This window comes from Canis aureus, chromosome 5 (assembly GCF_053574225.1).
Source record: "Canis aureus isolate CA01 chromosome 5, VMU_Caureus_v.1.0, whole genome shotgun sequence".
In the NCBI taxonomy this organism is placed as follows: Eukaryota; Metazoa; Chordata; class Mammalia; order Carnivora; family Canidae; genus Canis; species Canis aureus.
Window position 1 is genome coordinate 38,714,361 of NC_135615.1, and position 20,464 is coordinate 38,734,824.

The window sequence follows — 20,464 nt, forward strand, 5'->3', positions numbered from 1 at the left end:
TGGTCTCACCATATTATTCTTTAATACACATTAAAATAAATATGTAACCATTAAGATAAAGAATGTTCATCTGACATCTTAGGCCCCACTTGTGAAATGTATGTCATGGTTTAGGGTCCACAGATCTTGCTCTAAGTTTTTAGGTGACTCAGTTCCTTTCTCTTAATATGAATATATGAACTCAAGTTTCTTTGGACCAGAGTTGGGTTCGGATATTATCAGTTAGTTAGCTCTTATGTCACTGTGGATGCATACTGTGTTCACCCATAATTTCCACGTTGTGCATTTTGGTTCCTGTGACACCTGTCAAGGTTTGATGTGACCTTAACTTTCTCCAGGTTCTTGCCACAGAGCAAATATGTTGCTAGAGGGATTGCTTTTGTGTGGACACACAAGTACATTTCCACATACCCCTCCTCTGCCTTCACACTTGGTGGATGATATTTTTCAGGACCTTATTTCCTCTTATTTCCAGCTGCCCTATCTCTTTTGAGTTCTGTTGTGCTTTTCTCCTCACTGATGCACTTGAGTTGAGGATTTTCTCAGTGTTCTATGGGTTAGCCCTCTCTTCAGTCCCTGTTGAGATGCTTAATGGACCTAAAAACTCCCAGCCATAGCTCACTTGGGTGCTTCCATTGGGGGCATCCAGTTGTTGATGATCAGCACACATTATTCTCCCCCTCTGCTGTGCCCCCGCTTTGTGCAGAAGCAGAGCCCATTCTTTTGTTGTTGACATGAATCTGTGCCACCACTCTTGGCCTCAGGTTGTCAGTCGCCTCCCTCTTTCTGGAGAGGAAGCTCCTGAGAGTCACCTTGGAGATTAATAGGCTTGGTCTTCTATCTTCGTGCCTGCACTTTGGGCTCATGGAAGCATATGGCATAATAGCTGATGCTCCTGGTTGTGTGTCTTGTTTTCCAAAAGGGTTTTTCCTTCTGTGTAAAGAGATGAGTTGCATCCCAGGTACCTCCTTAAGATTCCTCAGCTTTAATCTATGGGTAGTAGTGGAATCTTTTCCAAGGGGCATTTTCCCTTTCCCTAAAGGTAAAGACATCTTTATGATGACAGTGGTCTCATCCCAGAAGGAGGAGCTAGATGCTGTCTCCTGCTTTTTCCTTGTTGGGACTTTGGTCAGTCTCAAGGCATCATGTGATTCTGCACAGACAAATCAGTGTATGGTAGAAGTGGGGCTAGGAATGAGATGGAATCAGTCTCTGAGATTAAAACTTTGTGGAAAAGAAGAAAGGAATTTATGGGGGGAAATACAGAGTTTAAAAAGCATCACAGCAACAAATGCAATTTGGAATATGCTGAATATTTTAGTGAGGAGGGGACTCAATATCCAAGTTGTATATAGCTGGTTAAGAAATGCTTAACCAGCTGTATACAAGGACAAACATTATATGGTCTCATTCATTTGGGGAATATAAAAAATAGTGAAAGGGAATAAGGGGAAAGGAGAAAAAATGAGTGGGCAATACCAGAGAGGGAGACAGAACATGAGAGACTCCTAACTATGGAAAACGAACAAGGGGTGGTAGAAAGGGAGGTGGGCGGGGGGTGGGGGTAACTGGGTGACGGGCACTGAGGGAGGCACTTGATGGGATGAGCATTGGGTGTTATTCTATATGTTGGCAAATTGAACACCAATAAAAATTAATTAATTAATTAATTAATTAATTAAAAATAAATGCTTTCTCAAAGGTAGAATTTTGAGTAAGATGCTAAAGGAAATGAGTCATAGTCTCATCCAAAAGACAGAAGGGTATTGGTGATGCCCCTCAGAAGGAACATGGAATAGTCTTAGTATGAGTAACAGAAGGTAGCTCTTGTCTCTAGAACCAAATATTGTGGAAAGATCTGTTTCCAAATTGTACTTAGAAAACATTCTCCCGTAGAAATCAATTTTTTGTTAATGTATGTTTAACATATATGGCTCCATAATTTATCAAGTGGTTTCTAATGCTAAGCACTGTGCATAGCAACTACTCCCTTAATTTTCATAATTACATGACATTGGTTCTGTCCCCATTTGGAACCATGGAAAAAAAATAAAAATTCATATTAAATAATGTACTCAGGATCACACAGCAACAAAGTAGATTTGAACCCAGTTGTTTTGACCTCATAGCTGTACTATTAGCCAATGATTACTCTGCCTTCTGGTTTCAACTTGTGAGGTTGTTCTCAAGGAGATGTGGTTCTGTGTGCTTTTGTGACCTAGCTTGCAAAGCCAACCTTAATTCTAAGGGAAAATGTTTCCAGTTTTGCTTATGTACCTGGAGCTTAAGTTTTCATTGAGCTAGGAGCTGCCTGTTAAGAGACGGGGGTCAGGGGGCTGATGTGGAATGATAAATGAATGCATTGAGAAAGAACCTCGAGACCAAGTTAGATCTGAACCTCATTCAGTAAGAACAGCAATAAAAATTAAAATTATTGTACCTCACCTAACATGCCAAGCAGCCTAAACACATTATCTTCATTCTCACACCTCACCATCACTCAGTGAGGTGGGTTCTCACTATCTCTATTTCACAGACAAGTAGAGTCAGGTGAAGGGCTGGGAAGGAATTTGTACCCAGGTGATGTCCCTCCCCCATGCCACATTGTGTCCAAAAGTGTGCCTTTGTCAGTTCTTCAGCCACGGAAGTGAAAATCTTGTTAGACTGACTTACAGAAGCAATAAAAGCCATCTGTCCTAGTGTCCAGTGGTGCCATGGGGGCACTTGAACCATCTTTAATGGCTTCCTCAATATGCACACCAGCAGGCAGCAGCCCCTCCAAATCTAGCACCAGGTATGTAGAGAGCATTATGCATTCAGTAGTACCTTTAATTTGCTGGTCCAAGATAGTCACTCTCATTTATGATCACCTCAAAACAGATGGAACAGGGTTTTTCAACTATGCTGCCAGATGAATGATAGCAAGGGAAATTCCGTTTCATCTGCAAGTTGCTACACAGATACAACATATAGCAGAAATGAGAGTGGTATATCTAATTGAAAGGGACTGACATAGAAGCTGTACTTTTTCCTACTACAACTGTAGTAGGTAGAGCCAAAAGGATTAGAGGGGACCAGCAACCAGGTTTTGTGCCTTTTAAAGTTCTTCCAAGAGGGGCCTCTGGGTGGCTCAGTTGGTTAAGCATCCAACTCTTGATCTCAGCTCAGGTCTTGATCTCAGAGTTGTGAGTTCAAGCCCCATGCACCATGCTGGACATTTCTACATGGAGCCTGCTTTAAAAAAAAAAAAAAAAATTAAGTTCTTCTAGAGATTACAAGGTAACCTTTATCACTGATTTTTGTCTCACAGTTTTAGTACTTATACCAAGGTGTTGAAACATGTTTCTTGGAACAGTAGTTCTTAGACTTAGTATGCATTTGAATCATGTAAGGAGCTTGTTAAAAAATACAAATGCCTGGTTTCCTCCTTCTCCCTGGTACATTCTGAATCAGGAGGTCTTGACTTGAGCTCAGGCATCTGTATTTTTTTTTTATTTTATTTAAATTCAATTTGCCAACATACAGTATAACACCTACAAAGACATCTCATTGTCTTTTTTTTTTTTTTTAAGATTTATTTATTTATTTGAAAGAGAGACAGAGCCAGGGGGAAAGGCAGAGGGAAAGAGAGAGACTCTCTCTCAAGCTAACTCTGCACTGAGCATGGAGCTGGATATGGAACTCAATCTCACAACCCTGAGATCATGACCTGTGCCAAAATCAAGAGTCAGATGCTTAACCAACTGAGCTACCCAGGCACCCTGGCATCTGTATTTTTAAAAACACTCTGATGATGCTGATGCTAGGTTAAGTGAGAGACACACAGGCTTGGGGAGGAGGGGCAAACAGTCAAGATTGTTCATTTCTGTCACTACCAGAACATCTCTCACAACTCTGATGAGGTTTGTGGCAACCTGGTGTGGTGGTTGAAAGCAGAGGTTCTATACTCAGACTGCATTGTTTCAGTGCCATCTCTCACCTAGCAGCCCTGAGACCTGGAGTGCATTACTTTCCCTTTCTCAACCTCCATTTGCTCATCTGTAAAATTGATCACTAGTAACAGCTTCCTTGGAGGGCAGTTAGCATGAGTAAGTGAGCTAGGGCAGGTGCATGTCAAGTATTTGTTACTCGCCCTAGAACATAGTAAGCACCTAATTAATGTTAGCTACAATTGTGATGATTATCATGAGACTCTAGTTTTTTTTTGTTTTGTTTTTTGTTTTTGTTTTTGTTTTTGTTTTTTTTTTGAGACTCTAGTTTTATATTACATTTCACTAAGGAAATAGTCCCTCTCTGGATCCTGCAGATTCTAAAGAAGAGGCCCATATATAGGGGGAATGCAGTGTCACCCTAGCCCCAGACAGCCCCAGAAAGCTGATTTGATGCTTGAATTCAGCTACATCAGCAGCTGGGATGAGTTATACAGCATTGGTGGAGCTGTGGGATGGGAAGAGATTCTTGGGCTCTGTTTTACATGGATCATGCTAACTAGTTGCTGGAATTATAAGCTTGCAGTAATTTGTTTAGTTCATTTAATTCATCCTGGACTCTCTCCCAGACAGACCCAGTAAGAGGTTAAGAATTCAGTTCATATACTTCTCATTTGAATCCTCCTTGTTGAAAAATAACTGGGACTTCATACTATTATTCAAAGGCTTATATAATGCCTTTCTCCAAGCACTCAAAGTTGCAGCATGGCCTGTTCTTAGGTTTTGCTTCTGCAGCTCCTGGGTGCTGTGGACACACCTGTTGTGTTGTTTCAGCAGGTGACACCTTTGTCCACCTGGATTCTTACTGTCGCGTGGACTCTAAGGTGTAATGTGGCTCTTGGCTTAATTATGCTTAGTTACCATGTATAGGTGAAAACCACAAAGTTGATGTGGCCATTTAAGAAATCATGCCCTGGAAACCTAATGGCAAGAAAAAAGTTCAAGGTAGATCATTAAATGAAAAAAAGCATGTTACGGTCTTATGTGTCTGGCTTTATCACTGAGCTAACAAAGCAGGTAACTCAATATTAGTTATGGTGTTATACCATTTTGTTAAAAGAAAATATATGTATATTTCTATGTATAGAAAAACAACTGGACATTTACACAACAAAATACATATAGAATATATATATGCTTTCCTGTACTTTCTAAATTAGAGAAGACTGCATGTTTATTATGTATTGACTAATTTTTACATTATTAAAAGCAAACTACCTACCCACATATTTTGCTTACTGTCTCAAGCCTATTTTGAGATAGGCTTTAAATAAGTAAATATATAATTTTTTTTTCTAATGAGCAATAATATAAGCGGTCTCACTTACCTGGGAACCAGAGATTGAAGGACGAACATCCCTACTCCAAAGAAAGTTCTCAGCTGGGAAAAAAAGCTATGTCATAAATAGTAGAGTGTCTATATACCTCTGATCATTCAACTCCCTGTTCAGCCATTATGCAGAGGATCATTTCTACATTGTGGTTTTTGAAATGGTGTTGTTTCAGGGGTGGGCTTCTCCATTGTACCTCCATGCCTCTTTCCTGTGAATTGTTTCAATCCTGGGCCAGCTGCAGTGTTTCCCCCCCTTTTCCCTTGAAATCCAGTTTTATTGACATTTTTTCTCTTTGCAGAGAGAAGGGTTATTATGAGCACCATGAGTAGGAAATAAGTCAGTCACTCCACATAGGAGCAAAATTGGTAGTTTTTGTTGAAGACAACCTGCCACAAGTTGTAATATCAAGTAGTATGTCCTATGGTCAAAACAACAGATTGACCACATTTTTTACTTATCAATTCACTCTTTAGTCCATCCTTGCCCAAACTTTTTTTTTAAGACTTGGTTTTGAAACATTGCCCAAACTGTTTTTATGTGCCCAAACACATTGCACAAACTGCTTTTTAAGATTATTTTTATCATAGGGACTGACACTGGGTCAACATGAAATCATACCACCTCAGATTTTAGTGTGACTTGGCATGCCGCTATTACCAGCAACAAAAAACTACAGAAGAAGAAAATTGCTTCAGAAAGTCTGATTCCAAGCGTCTCATGTACTTGGGTGTTTCCCTGTGATGGTAAACTCAGAAATTGCTGTGCACTCATCATTTTTTATTGCAAAATTCATTAAGCTGCCATACTATTATCATCCTATCTTGTCAGGATGATACATTACAGACTTCATTGCAAAACTTTAATAAGCAGGAGAAAGTACACCTCTCTTCCTACCACAGCAAGGGAAAGCCTCTGGGTATTTTGCTTGTGTTTGAATATTTTTTTGTCGAAAGCCAGTGTCTTTGCAGAACTTCCACCAGTCTGGTAACTCCCTTTCCTCCTTGTTTGATCATGTAAAGAGTGTGTTTCCTCCTTAGAGTTCTGTGAGGTATCATGAGCTGCTATTAAAGAATATTTCTCTTCTCTCTTTTTGACAGCTAGTCTCAGACACCATGAAAAAATGATGTTAGCTCGTATTCTGATGGGCATCCATGTGTGGTGGGAAACCTCCCCCAAAGTGACGTGGCAAGTCTGTGTTTCCTATTTATCCTCCCACTCTGTGTGTTCAGCGGGCCCGAGTGTTGAGGCTTGCCGAGACACGTGAATTTGGTTTGGTTCTACATGTGCATTCCTGGTCCCATCTCTGGGTTCTGTGATAACCAGAGACCCTCCCTACCTTTTGTATGGAGGGGGTGTGGGGAACGGGAGAGATTGAATTTGAGAGAGCAGGAGTCACTTGGCAAATATGGAAAGTGAAGTTGCTTAGCTCCCAGATTTCCATGGCAACCCCCAGAACAAGGACAATATCACCAAAATTATTCTGTGGCTTTCTTTTTTTAGTTGCAGTGATTTGGTTGCATAGTCATATTTTTCCACTCCTGATTTGTACAGAAAACACAGACTCTGCCCACTGTAACCATTACTTTGGTTTCAAGGACATTAGTGGTCCCTGTCTGAAGCACCTGGAAAATTCAGTCACTTGGAACTGTCTCTTTCTGTGCTAGTAGAATACATTTTGATTGTTCATTGTCACCTTATATTTCTTGTTTATCTTGTAACCATCCGTGAAGCTTTAGTGTGCATTAAGCATGGGCCAGGTGCCAGGAACATGTGACTGCTGCCCACCTCACAGGTCACCGTAACAGATGCCTGAGGTGTTCTGTATGGGTATGTGTCCCTGCCCGGAGTAGCTTCCATTTCTCAGCACTAGGACCACATCTGCTTTATCACTCTTCATAGAAACTATGTTCATGAAAACATTCGGCACTCACCCAGACATGTTTACATTTGGAGGCAGGGATTTATTTTATCCTTTCTTTGCTTCTGAGCTGTCGTCTTCTGTGACTAAAACGAAGAGAGATTCTTGTTGACAAACAGGTTTGAAGAAGGCAAGCAACCCCACTGACCATCCAGTTTAGGAATACTCCCGCGTCGTAGGCATTCTTTTTCTTTTGGTCATTTAAATGGTTCTCCGTGATCCTTTTGCTTTGACTCATAACTGTTGTTGTTTTTCTTTTTCAGTCGCCTAGCCTATAATTTCCTTTTTTTCAGCAATATAATTGTCATCAGTTTCTCTTATATCTTCTAATGAGGATGCCAGAGCTGGTTTGAATCATCAGTGTCTCTAAGAAGTCCAGGTCTGGTATTGGAACAATTTGGTTAATTAATTTTTTTTTAAACTAGTCTTTTAGGCTGCCTGTTCTCATTATGTTTTTCTGTTTGGGAGAGTACTCAGTTGCCCACCTGACAAAGATCCCCCTATTTGGAGTGACATTACTGAATTGTGTTCTCTTTTTTTCTTGACTCATGCCAAATGCTTTAGAATTTGTTTTGGTAGAGTTTGCCATACCAGTAAAACATTTGACTTGCTGTTAATTTTACTCTCTACCTCTTCTCTGGAATGACTCTCACTGTCCTGCTCACCCTCAATAGGGATTGTCAGCATTTCAGCTCCGAAATCTATCCATCTAGAAGCTCTTGGTATCACTGTCTGAAGTCTCACGTCCAATAAAATGGTAGTGGTCTTACAGCCCGAGAGTGCCAGGTTTTTGGATTTCCTTGTCATATGGCCCACTGAGGCATATCAGTAAAGATTCTGATTCTTTAGATGCATATTTGGCTATTTTGACTACAGTACTGTGAAGTTTTATGATTAAGTTTTTTTGTGTATTTTCATCTTGAAAAAAGGACTCCTTTCCTTGATCTTTTGCTTCTGTTATCATTTTGTTAAAGGTTTTGCCATATGTTTAAGGCCCTCAATACCTAAAATATAAGTCAAAATAGAATTTCAAAAAGGATTTATTTTCCCAAAAAGAATTCTAGTGACCTTCATTGAGTGAAATACTAAAAATCCTTGATTTCAATTTAGGGGTAGCCACCCATTTAATTTTTATGGCTTTTCTAGCCCAGACAGAGTTGGGTTCTCATTGTCCAACCAGTCCTCGTTCTCATGTGGGTTCATTTCAGACAAATGTCAGTTTCCACATGCAGCAGTCTTTAGTCTTATTAGCTCATGGAGGATGCAGTCTGTACTACTATAACAGAAGATGTGTTCTCAAAAAATTTATCTAAGTCCCAATTATAGAATCAGATTCTTATATGAGATTAGAAAAACATCTTTATCTAATTTTTTTAAGTTGTGATTTCAAAGTTTTATCTGTCCAATGTTCAATCTTAGGTTGCTCCTAATCTACCGAGGAAAGTAGACATATGAACAAATAAGTATGTGCAAGTTACTAATAAATATTATATCTGAATAAAATACCTATGAATTAGTGTAGGGAGGTTCACTGTCTAGGAATGTGTTTGGTACTCAATAGGCACTCAATAAGCATTCATCAAGTAGATGAAAATTGAAGAAACTTTCATCTCAGAAACCCTTTTTCTAAAGGATAGTAAGGCAGGAAAAAAGTCCCAATAATATTTTAGAAAAACTAATATATTTTTAGCAAGGTATTGTTTTTAATTTATAGAATCATAGCCCGCTTAAGGGCACATAAATAGACTCAGGAGAAATATGAGCTCTGGTTATACTCTTAAGTTTCCTGTGAATTCAGAGAATTACATCATGCAAAGTTGGCCCCAAACTAGAATTATGAAACTAAAAAAAAAAAAAAAAAAACTATTTGTCTCTCCTTCCCTGTGAAGCCAGAAGTTGTCTCCATTAAACCCCAGAGAAGTATCATGTTTTGTGCCCTTTTATATATGGTGGTCTTGGGCTTCTCAGTCTTTTTCAGAAATCTTGACATGAGTATTTTGTGCAAAGGAAAGTTTCATTTTTACTAATTCATACTGATAAGTGGCATATCATTTTCTCAGTGATCCCCTAATTATGTAATTTTAGAGTTGTTTTTCTTCCTGATAGCAAGTTCCCATTCAAAGGCCCTGTTAGTCCTCCTACATATTGGTGCATTGTAATTTTTTTGGTTTCTCTTTCTTTGTTGTTGTTTCTGTTTGGAACTTAAGCTCTTGAAATGTGAATAGTTCTAAATCTCAGGAATCAAGTGAATAATCTACTTTTTTCAAAATCTGCTTAAAGTTCAGAAATCTCCCAATAGCCTCTTGGATTTTTTGACCCTTCTATAGGGTTTTAAACATGGCATTAGGATTTTACCAAGATATTAGGAGTGTTTGTGTGTTTGTGTTTGTAATTAAATGTAAAGATTACTCTAATATCATCCCATGAGTGTGATAAATTTTTATGCCCATGACTAGTGCTAATGGAAAAGTATTTTTTATCATGTCACCATCTTTATTGCCTGAAGAGACCTGAGTTCAAATGTCAGCCTCTAAACCACTCTGTCAGTGAGTCCAGTCTGTCTTCTTAGGGACATGGTATGCCTCTGGCTCGTTTCAAAGGTCCAATGGAGATTAACCCACATAGGCTGTTTCCTGATAAATGAACTGATTGTCCAGAGCGTTCGCTGATTTCATTAGGGTATGTGGGACGGGAAGGACATTCTAAGTCTCTGATATTTCGCTACAGCAGTGGTGCCTGTGCCATTTAGCTAAATTATCCTAAAAATGTTTTCTTCACGTGGTTCCAAGTTTTTAAAGATGGGAAGAAACAAAGTTCTTGTCTTTGAACAGTGTTCTGAAGTTTACAGAATGCATTCTTGCATATGATCCCACTTGATACTCATGAACTCCTTGAGCTGTGCAAGGCAGTTCTCATTCTCCCCATTTTATAGATGGATTATACAAGAAACAGAGTGAAAATTGCTTGAGGCCACTGAGCCAGGCAGGGGTGGAGCCTTTAAAAGAACTCAGGTTTCCTCCCTCCCGGCTTAGTAATACTCTCCAACCACTAATATGACTGCATGGACCATAGACTTGGTTTTTTATGTGCAGACTAGTCTGTACCCTTACAGATCTATTAATCAAAGAATTAATGTGAAGCTAGACATCAAATATAGGGAGCTTGAGGCAACCCAGGAGGGTTTGTCTTGGCAGTGGTCAGGAATGTAGACTGCAGAGTCCTAAGGATGTTAATGGCCAAGTAGTAAATATTTTATAGTGAGGTGCTATAGAATTGGAGGTAGGACATGGCCCTGGCAATTAAGACCATATTGGGGGCAGGAGTCTTAGAATAAAAGATGAATGTCACAGAAACCAAGAGGATCTGGTTGAACAGAAGTGCGCAATGAAGGCTGCTCTGTGTTCTGCTCAGCTACCAGTCAAAAGTTGACACACAATTTATGGTGCAGTGGTAAGGCCACTCAGGAAAATGTCTGGTCTGTCCTATCAGGCTGAGCAGAGCGAGGTTTGCTCCACACTCGCAAGTCACCTATTCCCCTTCCTTTCCTCATCATTTCCCACCTGTAAATCTTATCTTTTCCTATGTCTTCTTCATAGCTTTGTGAGATCTCAATCCAGTCTCACTACTGGTAGGTTTTTGTACATGTCAAAACAAACTATCTCGATGAAATAAAAGTAATATGGGACTTGTGGCCTTGTTTTTCCCCAGAGGAACAAAGAAACAGCATCATCAATTCCAGTTTGGAATCTGTCGTCTCATCAAATGCAAATAGCATCCTTAATTCCAGCAGCAGCTTACAGCCCAACATGAACTCCAGTGACCCGGACCTGGATGTGCTCAAACCTGCCCGGCCCAAATCACTGTAAGTATGATGCCCGGCTGCCTGCCACAGGTGGCCCTTGCTCAGCCATCCTGCCCTGGATTGGTGCTCTGGCCCCATCTGATTTTGAGCATTGTCCCGTGAACATGATTTTAACCTTCTTCCTAAATGTGGAGCTTGGCTAGTTTGTTATAGATTTTTTTTAAGCATCATCATCTCAGAGGGGAATCATTATTCTTAACATACTGCTTCTTAGCCTTGATGATGTTTGATTTACCATCCTGCTGAGATGGCTTTGGTGATGGCTATTGATTGTGCTGGCTGCTGGGCATGAAAAGTGATTTCTTTCAGTTATATAAAACATCCAGGCACTGTAGTAACTCAGTAGATCAGTAGCCAAGTCTGTTTCCACTCATTTATGTTGTCTTGGTTTCCTTTCTCCCTGATGATGTGAAATATGTCCAGTGCTACCTCAGTGTCCACTTCTAGAAAGAAGAGCCCTCCAGTAGCCCTTTGAGTCCTCAGATCCTCAGACCCTTAGCATGACTGTGATCACATACCAGGGACTATAAAAGAGAAGAACCTTTATTGCTTCACCCTTGGGTGGTAAACACCCATAGCTGAAACAGGCAGTTTTGGGGCTGCTTGTCCTGTCTTCCACAGAAACTAGTTCTACTGTGCTAGAGCCAGAAAGTCCTCCCTTGTGGTTTCCTCCCACACTGCTTAGCATGCTTCTTCAGACCACCACATAAATCTTGTCAACTAGAGCCTTTGCAGAAAGTATGTGAGGCCATGACCAGAACAGCTGGGCTCTCAGGCTATGGTTGTATAAGACTCAGAAGGAACAGAGTTGACTTTGCCTTTTTCTCGTGAAAATAGGTCAGGGTTCAGCCACAGATGGCCTTCAGGGCAGTTGTGCCTGGTGAGACACCAGCATAGCAGAACCTTTCCCTGCCTGTCTCCATGCCCTGCTTGCATGGTTGCACCCTCCCATTCTATCTCTGTAAGATATTTACAGATCTGCAAAATGGGACCAGAGACTAAGGGGTATTAAGGCTCAGGGGGAAAAGACTCTAAAATGGACTTAAGGAGTACTTCTACTGCAAATGAAACAGCATAAGATGAAATCATCTGCTGGGAAAACTTATGGGCTCACCTTATGGGCAGTGAGGCTTTGTCAAGCACTCTTATGCCTGCTTTCCTCGACTTGAAGGAGATTCTGATTTCTTTTTTTTCTCTCTCTCTTTTTAATCTTTTAATCCCCCATTTTGTTTAAACTTCTGTACCTGTCAGTTACTCATGTTATTTGTTGCTCAGCATGAGCAGGGTTGAATTTCTAGCCCAGGTTTCTTACTGTCCCCTGATCTTAGCCAGCAGTACCTTTAGTGGTCTTTAATCTTTGTTTTTAGCAGGTGGGAGCCCCCTGAGTCACCACTGAATACAGTATGTCTAAAGACGCTGCATAAGCAGCTAAGTGCTTAAGGGGGCAATGTCTTTTAAACAGGTTCTAGAGGAGGGAACTTGGGATTTTTATTTTTCAGTTGTCTAGATGTGATTTGCTTTACATAAAACACTGGAGGTCACTCTGCCCACACCATCCAAGGGACTGTTCCTTGCCTGCTACAGAATTTGGGGGCTTTCCCAGGAAAGGGAGAGTGATGCTAGGAATAATTGTACTTCATTTGACTTTCAAGGAAAGTAAGAGGCAAGATTGTGGATGTTTCCAACAAGTCTGCTGTCCTTCCAGGCTGAGTGAATACCTGACTGGTATCTATGAGTCTTGAGCTCAAAGATGTTCCTGAGGTGGAAGCAGTGCTAATATTGGCAATGACACCAGAAGTGGCCACGGTCCTAAGTGAGGGCCACACCAAAGACCCTGTAAGCTCTGTGGCAGGTTCACTGATGTTTCTGAAACCCAAGGCAGTGAATATCCAAGTTTGTGCTTCCCTCATTTTTTCTGCCTGCAGTTTGCTTGAGTGTACAATGAACAGAAGTTAGGTAATCCTGGTGAATAGAAGCTACAGTACTGTCCTGGAGAAAACTAACTCGGAGAAGTCTGACAGCATAGTATGCCATGGTGATTGGGCTCAGTCACAACCAGCAGAGACGACGGGGGTCTCAACCTCAGTTCTGGACCCTTTCATTCCCTCTGTGAGTGTTCATTTCGAAGTATACAGAGATCCTTGAATGGGAACACTTAATGATGCAGATGAAAACAGAAAGCAAAGAGGGTGGGGGATTACCATTACTTTATTAATTAGGCATAAGGTGGGGAACAAGTCACCAGAAACTCTTCGTTCTTCTTTTTTTTTTTTTCATTCATTTGTTTCTCATTGTTTTCATAATGACTGGAACGGTCATTATGACCATGTAACAGTCATAATGAAAGGAACATGCTTTGTGACTCAGCATCCTTTGGTTACTTTAGAGACCATATTTTGCTGTCTCATTGGTAAATCTTTCCTAATTCTCCAAGGAGATCAGGGCCGTCTTATTATTTGTGTAGGCATAACACTAAATTAGGCATCAAAATTAGAGATGCACCCTTCTGACCATGGCAGGGCAAAGCTGCAGGGTTTATGTCTTTGGCAGATCCTTAGCTAGACTTCCTAAAGTGTAGCCATCTCTCTTGAAGATCAAAGGACGCTTGGTAAGTCAGGACCAAAGTCCAGGTAGTCTAAAATTGTCAGCAAATATTGCTAACCTGTTTTGTGCCCAGACCTATGCTAAGCTATCGGGTAAATGAGAACAGGAAGATTCCTGGCCTTGCCAAGAGTTTACACTCTGGCTAAGGAGGAAGGACAGTGGTATATGGCAGTGCTAAATGGGATTTATAGCTCATAAGTGGTTTTAGAGTTCACCAACTGTTAACTGATCATGTTGAGTACATGCACCAGTCAGAGTATTGGAACAAGTGGATAGATAAAATGTGAAGTTGGTGTTAGGTAGGATTATACAGATTAATATGGATGGATGGATGAAGCTCATTGCAGGTAAGGGGAATGAGGATGGAGAAAAACAGCCTATGGACATGTATGTTGGTAGAGGAGGAACTTCCATCCTCCCCTACCACTACCACCAAAAAATAATAATAATAAACCAACCTTTGTATATTTATTTATTTAATTTATTTAAGCAGTCTCCATACCCATTGTGTGGCTTGAATTCACAACCTCAAGATCAAGAGCTGCATGCTTCACCAACTGAGCCAGCTAGGTGCCCCCCACCCTTTTTAAAAGCATAAACCAACCTTTTGTGCTGGAACAATTAGACATCCATATGCAAAAAAAAAAATCTAGATAAAGATTTGACACCTTTCAAAATATTAACTCGAAATGGATTATAGACTGAAATGTAAAATGCAAACCTGAAATTTCTAGAAGACCATCTAGAGAAAGAAAATTTAGGTGACCTTGGGTTTGACAATAACTATGTACATAACCCATGAAAGAAAAACTTTGTAAATTGAACTTCATTTAGGTTAAAAAATTACACTCTATGAAAGACAGTATTAAGAGAAAGAAAAGCCAAACCCAGAATAGGAGAAAATATTTACAAAACACAATCTGATAAAAGATCAGTGTCCAAAATATCCAAAGAACTCTTAAAATTCAGTAATATGTAAGCAATCCAATTAAAAACTGGGCAAAAGATCTGGGCAGACACCTTACCAAGGAAGACATTAAGATGCAAATTAGCCTATGAAATGATGCTCAACATCTTATGTGATTAGGGAATTGCAAATTAAAACAATGAGATCTCTCCATATACCTATTAGAATGCCTGAAATCAAAAACAGTGACACCACCAAGTGCTGTAAAGATGTGGAGCAACAGGAACCCTTATGCATTTCTGGTGGGAGTGAAAAACGAGACACCCTTTTGAAAGACAATTTGGCAGTTTCTTATAAAAATAAACATAGATTTCTCATACAACACAGTCCAGCAGACATGCTCCTAGGTGTTCACTCAAATGAGTTGAAAACTTAAGGTCACACAAAAACCGGCCCACCAATATTTATAGCAGTTTTATTTGTTGTTGCCCAAACTTGGACACAAACAAGATGGATCAACAAACTGTGGTACCTCCAGACAATGGAATATAATCTGATGATAAGAAGAAGAAAACTATGAAGTCAGGAAAAGACCTGAATGAGGCTTGAATTCAGATTAATAAGTGAAAGAAGGCACTGAAAATGCTGCAGTGTGTTATGATACCAACTGTGTGGCAATCTGGAAAGGACAAAACTATAGAGTCAGTAAAAAGATGAGTGGGCAGGAGGGGTGAATAGGTGGACACGGGATTTTTAGGGCAATGATACTATTCTGTATGATACTGTAATAGTAGATACCAGTTGTATCTTTGATAAGCATTTGTCAAAACCTGGAAAACCAATGGAACACAGAGTGAGCCCTAATATAACTAATGTTATTAGTTAATGTAACTAATATTACTAATAAATGTACCTTACTAATGAAAGATGTTAATTACAGGGGAATTTAGGCAGTAGGGAGAGGTTATATGGAAACTCTGAGTTATTTTTTGCACTTACTCTGTTACTTTGAGCACTTTTTCTATACACCTAGAGGTGCAATAAAAAATTGGGTCTATTAATACATTTTTTAAAAAAAATCTAAATTTCTAACTTCTTTTGAAAAGTTAGAAGATTTGGCCACCCTAAATTCATGTGTTACTTAGTAACAGATGATGTTCTCCATGGTAGCTATCTTCTCACAACTGGCCTGCTGTACTTCGTATCTCCTAGCTATAGGCCTGTGATAGGTAAAATAGGCCAAAGAATCTTTGCAGCACCCATGAAGAGGTGAAGTCCTTGGATCTAGGCTGGCCTTTATCCTCTGCCTTGATTTGGCCCATAGAATGTGATACAAATGATACCATGTGTAACATCCAAGCCCAGGCCACCAAGGCCTTGCAGTTTCCCGTCGTATCTTCCTGGAATCCAGCCACCATGTAAAAAGTCCAGTCTAGCCTCCTTTAGCATGCAAGACCATTGGAGAGAGAAGTCCAGCTGTCCCAGCCATGCCCAACCCCAGGCCACCAGACTGTTGAATGCAGCCATGTGAGTGAGTCTGGGAAGGATTGATAGTAAAGCTGCCATTCAACCCACAGATGAATGAGAAATAATACATCGTGTTTTTTGAAGCCACTGAGTATGGATTAGTTGATTTAGCAATAGTTAAATGACACAGGCCTCTGTTTTTGTGACCTCAGAGTCCTCAAACCACCTTGGGAGGGTGCCGGGTTGCCTGGGTCAGGTAGAAAGGTAGAAAAGGGTCTCACTATGGGGAGTGACAGCATGGAGACTAGCCTGTCAATTTTCAGAATCTTCTTGGAAAGAAAATGACACATAAGTGAGATTCTGAGAAGTTATGAAGCAAAACAAAACCCATAGTTAATGACTGAGGTAATCAGAAAGATAGCTCAGACACTGGCATAGAAAGCAGGAAAGCTGAGGTTTCACTTCTGGCATCGAGCTGGTGCCAGTGCTCAGCCCTGAGCATGCCCATCCCCCATTCCCAGTGCCAAAAGAAGTGGGACTGACCTGTCTCTAACCACGGAGGTGGTTCAAAGGGTGCTTACAAAGGGGTTATAAGGGAAAGGAGAGAAAATGAGTGGGAAAAATCAGAGAGGGTGACAAAACACAAGAGACTCCTAACTCTGGGAAACGAACGAGGGGTAGTGGAAGGGGAGGTGGGTGGGGGGGGATGGGGGGACTGGGTGATGGGCACTGATGGGGGCACTTGACAAGATGAGCACTGGGTGTTATACTATATGTTGGCAAATCGAACGCCAATAAAAAAAAATACAAAAAAAAAAAAGACTGACAAAATAAAAGTCACTCTCTCCTCATAGTGACCAACGATGTTGGCCTTCTGCCACCACCTTTCTGGAAGATAGTGATTTTTAAGGAGGAAGTAAACAAATGCTAGGAAAGAAGTTAGGGGACATCCCGGTAGAGACATGAAATACTGCAGTAATTCCCTCAAGTTAAAAACTAGGTGAAAAAAAAAAGTTTCTTCAGACTTCTGGGGTAGGGATGGAGGGGCTTGTTAAAATGGAAAGCATGGTAGGAGGATGGAGGATGATTCCAGCCTTGAGAGGAACCCAAGCTTGGAGCTCTCCCTGCCTGAGTGGTCCCCACCCCTAAAAACCTAACTCACTGCAGTAGCCTTATAAGTAAAACTAATTTTTCTTGTCCTTTCTGCTTAACACACACATCACACATGTGTACACACACATACACACACACGCATTTCCAAGTTATTTCTGGTGACCTAAAAGATGTGTGCATGCCAAATGCCTTCAAATTATGCCAGAGTCAACCGTCCTCTACCTCTTAGTGGCCAGTAAGGAGTGAGAGAACAGTCCCTGGAATTCAGAGGATAAACAAGGCCTGCTTCCAGGCAGCGTTGTTTCTCTGAAGTACTGTTGGCTTCTGAATCTGATTCAGTTGCTCTCAGATGAAATATGGGGAAAACTTGAGAGGTCTCTCCAAAATTTCACTTGTGTTTTACTTAATTTAGTCAACATTCATTCAACAAATACTGTTTGAACACTTTCTGTGGACTCGGCATAATCCCGAGTGTAGAAGGTCCAGGGATAAAGAATTGAGAATGTCTTTTCTCCGTGGTTTTATGCCCTAGTGGAGACAGGAGGTACATCAGTGTGTATATATCAGCTGTTGTGATGGGAAATTCTGCAGAGAAAACTTTAGATGAGAGGAAGTACTGATTTGGAGGGGAAGGAGGTGAGTTACTTTAGTTCCTCTACCTCAATTTCCCTATCTATAAAACAGGAATTATATCTGCTCAAAAAGGTATTGGGAAGATTAAATGAGATCATCTTTTGTTGTTTCATACGTTTAGCACTGTGAATAAGTTAATTTTATTTTGGAGGACCTCTTGTCCTCCCCCCCCCCACCCTCTCTCTCTCTATTTTTCCTTTCTCTCCCTGTATCCCCTCAACCTTGGCATGTCTTTCTTTTATGCAAAGAGACGTCCCAGGCTCTTCTCACCTTCCCCTCATGAGCTTCCCACCTGGAATCAGACAATCTGAGACTGAAGCTTTCAGTCCAATCATTGAGTTATCACTGAAAAGGAGGAACTTCTATAGGGGCAGATGCTGCCTTACATTAAACCAAGACCAGCTGGTGGGGGTTAGGCATGCCTGTTGCTAAACAGTTTGGAAACGTCCACATCCCATGGGGTTGAGCTATGTGTATAGCTGTTATTTACTGAGACCAAGTGAATCAGAAAATGAATACGCATTAATCGGTGATAATAAATGGCATAGTTTTTAAAGTAATTTTATCTCCTAAGTGCTATTTAATGTCAAAAGAGTTACACCCAAATAGGCAGCTATGCTTTTACTACAATGATCTTGGTTTGTCATTCTTTGGAATGCAGGGATTTGAAAGAGGAAGTTTTCCTCTATGTTTGAGTCACTTTTCTGTGGAGGAGGATCTTTCCTCTTAGAGGATTGTGATTCTCACCCACCTCCAAGGAGAAAAGGTCTCTTCTGATTGTTTTGCCTGAAAACTTGGTGGCATTCCTCACCTTGGGGAATCATTTGAAAGTAGAATCATTTTTTCACAAGGAACTGGTTGCCATCTTCTTTTCCTCCTCACAATGTCTATGGTGGTTCCAGCCAGCTTGTTCATGGTTGTTTCTTGGACAGGCCCCAGACCATCCCTCTACAGTTTCCTGGGGCCACCATGAATGCATCTCTTCCAAGTATGCCCCCTTGGCATTTTCAGAGATTGTCACTGATGCGACCCATATTCTTGTTTTCTGAGTGGCTTCCTGTCAGCTTTTCCCATTCTCTAGCCAAGATCCCCTTCGCCAGTCAGGAGCCCAGCTGGCCTCATTTGGTTGAGGGTGGAGATTCCTGCCTGATGACCCATCTGATTTTTTATTGGATAAATGTGTTTGGTGATTAGCAGGGTATTTTTTTTTTCCCACATAAAAATTGCTCAAGGCAGCCCTCACACTTCATGACCCAGCAGGATTTCTTTCCCAAGCACCAGGGCTGTCAGAGGCACTTGGATCACTATAGCCTGTCAGCAGAGGGGGTATGGGAGGAGGCGGGGATGGGACTCCACATTCAAGTGCTCAGCCACATCCCTGTGTTCCAGTGTAGTGGAAATCACAAATGGAAAAATGTTTTCTTTCGCACACATTGTTGTTTTCTTTTCCCCTTGAAGAGGTAACATCATAAAGAGTCTGTATTTTTTTCCTGTAAATGAATTCATCTTCCTAAAAGATCTAAAACAATTTCCCAAATTTGTCGTGACACACAGTAGATGCTGAGTAACGTCTTGGAGTTTAATTAAACATATAAATAAAAGAATTTAATTCTGAATTTAGCTGCCCTCAAATGCCTCATAGCACTGCGTTTTATATGTGTAAGTAGGTGTTAGGCATTTGTAGATCTTGAATTTTTGATCAAATCTTTAGGGAAGGAAACAGGCTTAATATTTTGTGCATGGCTTTTAGCACCATTATGCCTGTAAGGGGAAAATGCCAGTTTCCTCACTTAGATTTGGAATTGTTTCTCTCCTATGTATGTACTTTGGGGGAATCTTAGATTCGGATCCTAAATTGGATAAATTAAAATCATATTAAATGTACTGCTTTTAAAACCTTTTTAGTCAGTCTGGAAAGCAGATGCTTACTTAGCTAGGAACACATTTCTAGTTGGGAACAGCCATAGGGTCTCATTTTTAACCCCTTCTCTGCACTGAGTATCTAGAAAACCATGCAGGATCTAGTGTAGGCTTCCTTTGGTCCCAGCTACACTGGTCTTGTAGGGTAGGGTCTTAGCCCAGTGTAGCAGTGTCAGAGTGCTCCTTGAACCAGTGTCACTGGCATCACCTGGGAGCCTGTTAGATATACACATTCCTAGGCCCCACCGCAGACTTCCTGGATCAGCCCTTCTGGAGGAGGAGCCCAGTTCCTTGTGTTTTAACAAGCTCCCCGGTGATTTTGATACATCTTGAAGTCTGGGAACCATAGGCAGAGTGCATTAGGTGGATGGACTTCCACAAGAATAAAAACAGGATTTACCTCATTATAAAGCTCTCAGGACCAAACCTGTATCATCACTGGCACTCTGTTTGTTCCTGCATTGATGATAGTAGAGGGGCTTAAGAGAACCCTGTCCCTGGCCTTTGAGATCAGTCAAAACTTATGAGGCTGAGGACTGATGCCTTTGCTTCATAGAGGAACCCATTTTAACTCACCAGGGCTGCACTTCCCATTGCCCCAGGGAAGCCAGCCTGCTGCTTTGCAAATAAATGCCTGCCTTTTGGTCACAAATCAAGAATTTGAAGGTGCATCAATTAAACCAACAGATATTTCTATTGAGCACCTACTGTGCATGT

General features: G+C 40.8%; 1 protein-coding gene across 18 annotated transcripts in view; it reads left to right on the top strand.

Annotated features, from left to right (window-relative positions):
- ARHGAP26 (Rho GTPase activating protein 26) overlaps positions 1–20,464 on the top strand; it is a 419,433-nt gene that overhangs the window by 335,019 nt on the left and 63,950 nt on the right. For 17 of the 18 annotated variants that reach the window (XR_013379692.1, XR_013379693.1, XM_077897670.1 and 14 more), the window contains one exon: positions 10,950–11,103. Coding sequence is in view for 16 of the 18 variants with exons in the window: in XM_077897670.1 (XP_077753796.1) it covers positions 10,950–11,103 (154 nt within the window). In the remaining 2 variants the exon portion in view is untranslated. Of the gene's footprint in view, positions 1–10,949; positions 11,104–17,726; positions 17,831–20,464 lie in introns of all 18 variants that reach the window. The other variant, XM_077897679.1, reaches the window with a different exon arrangement.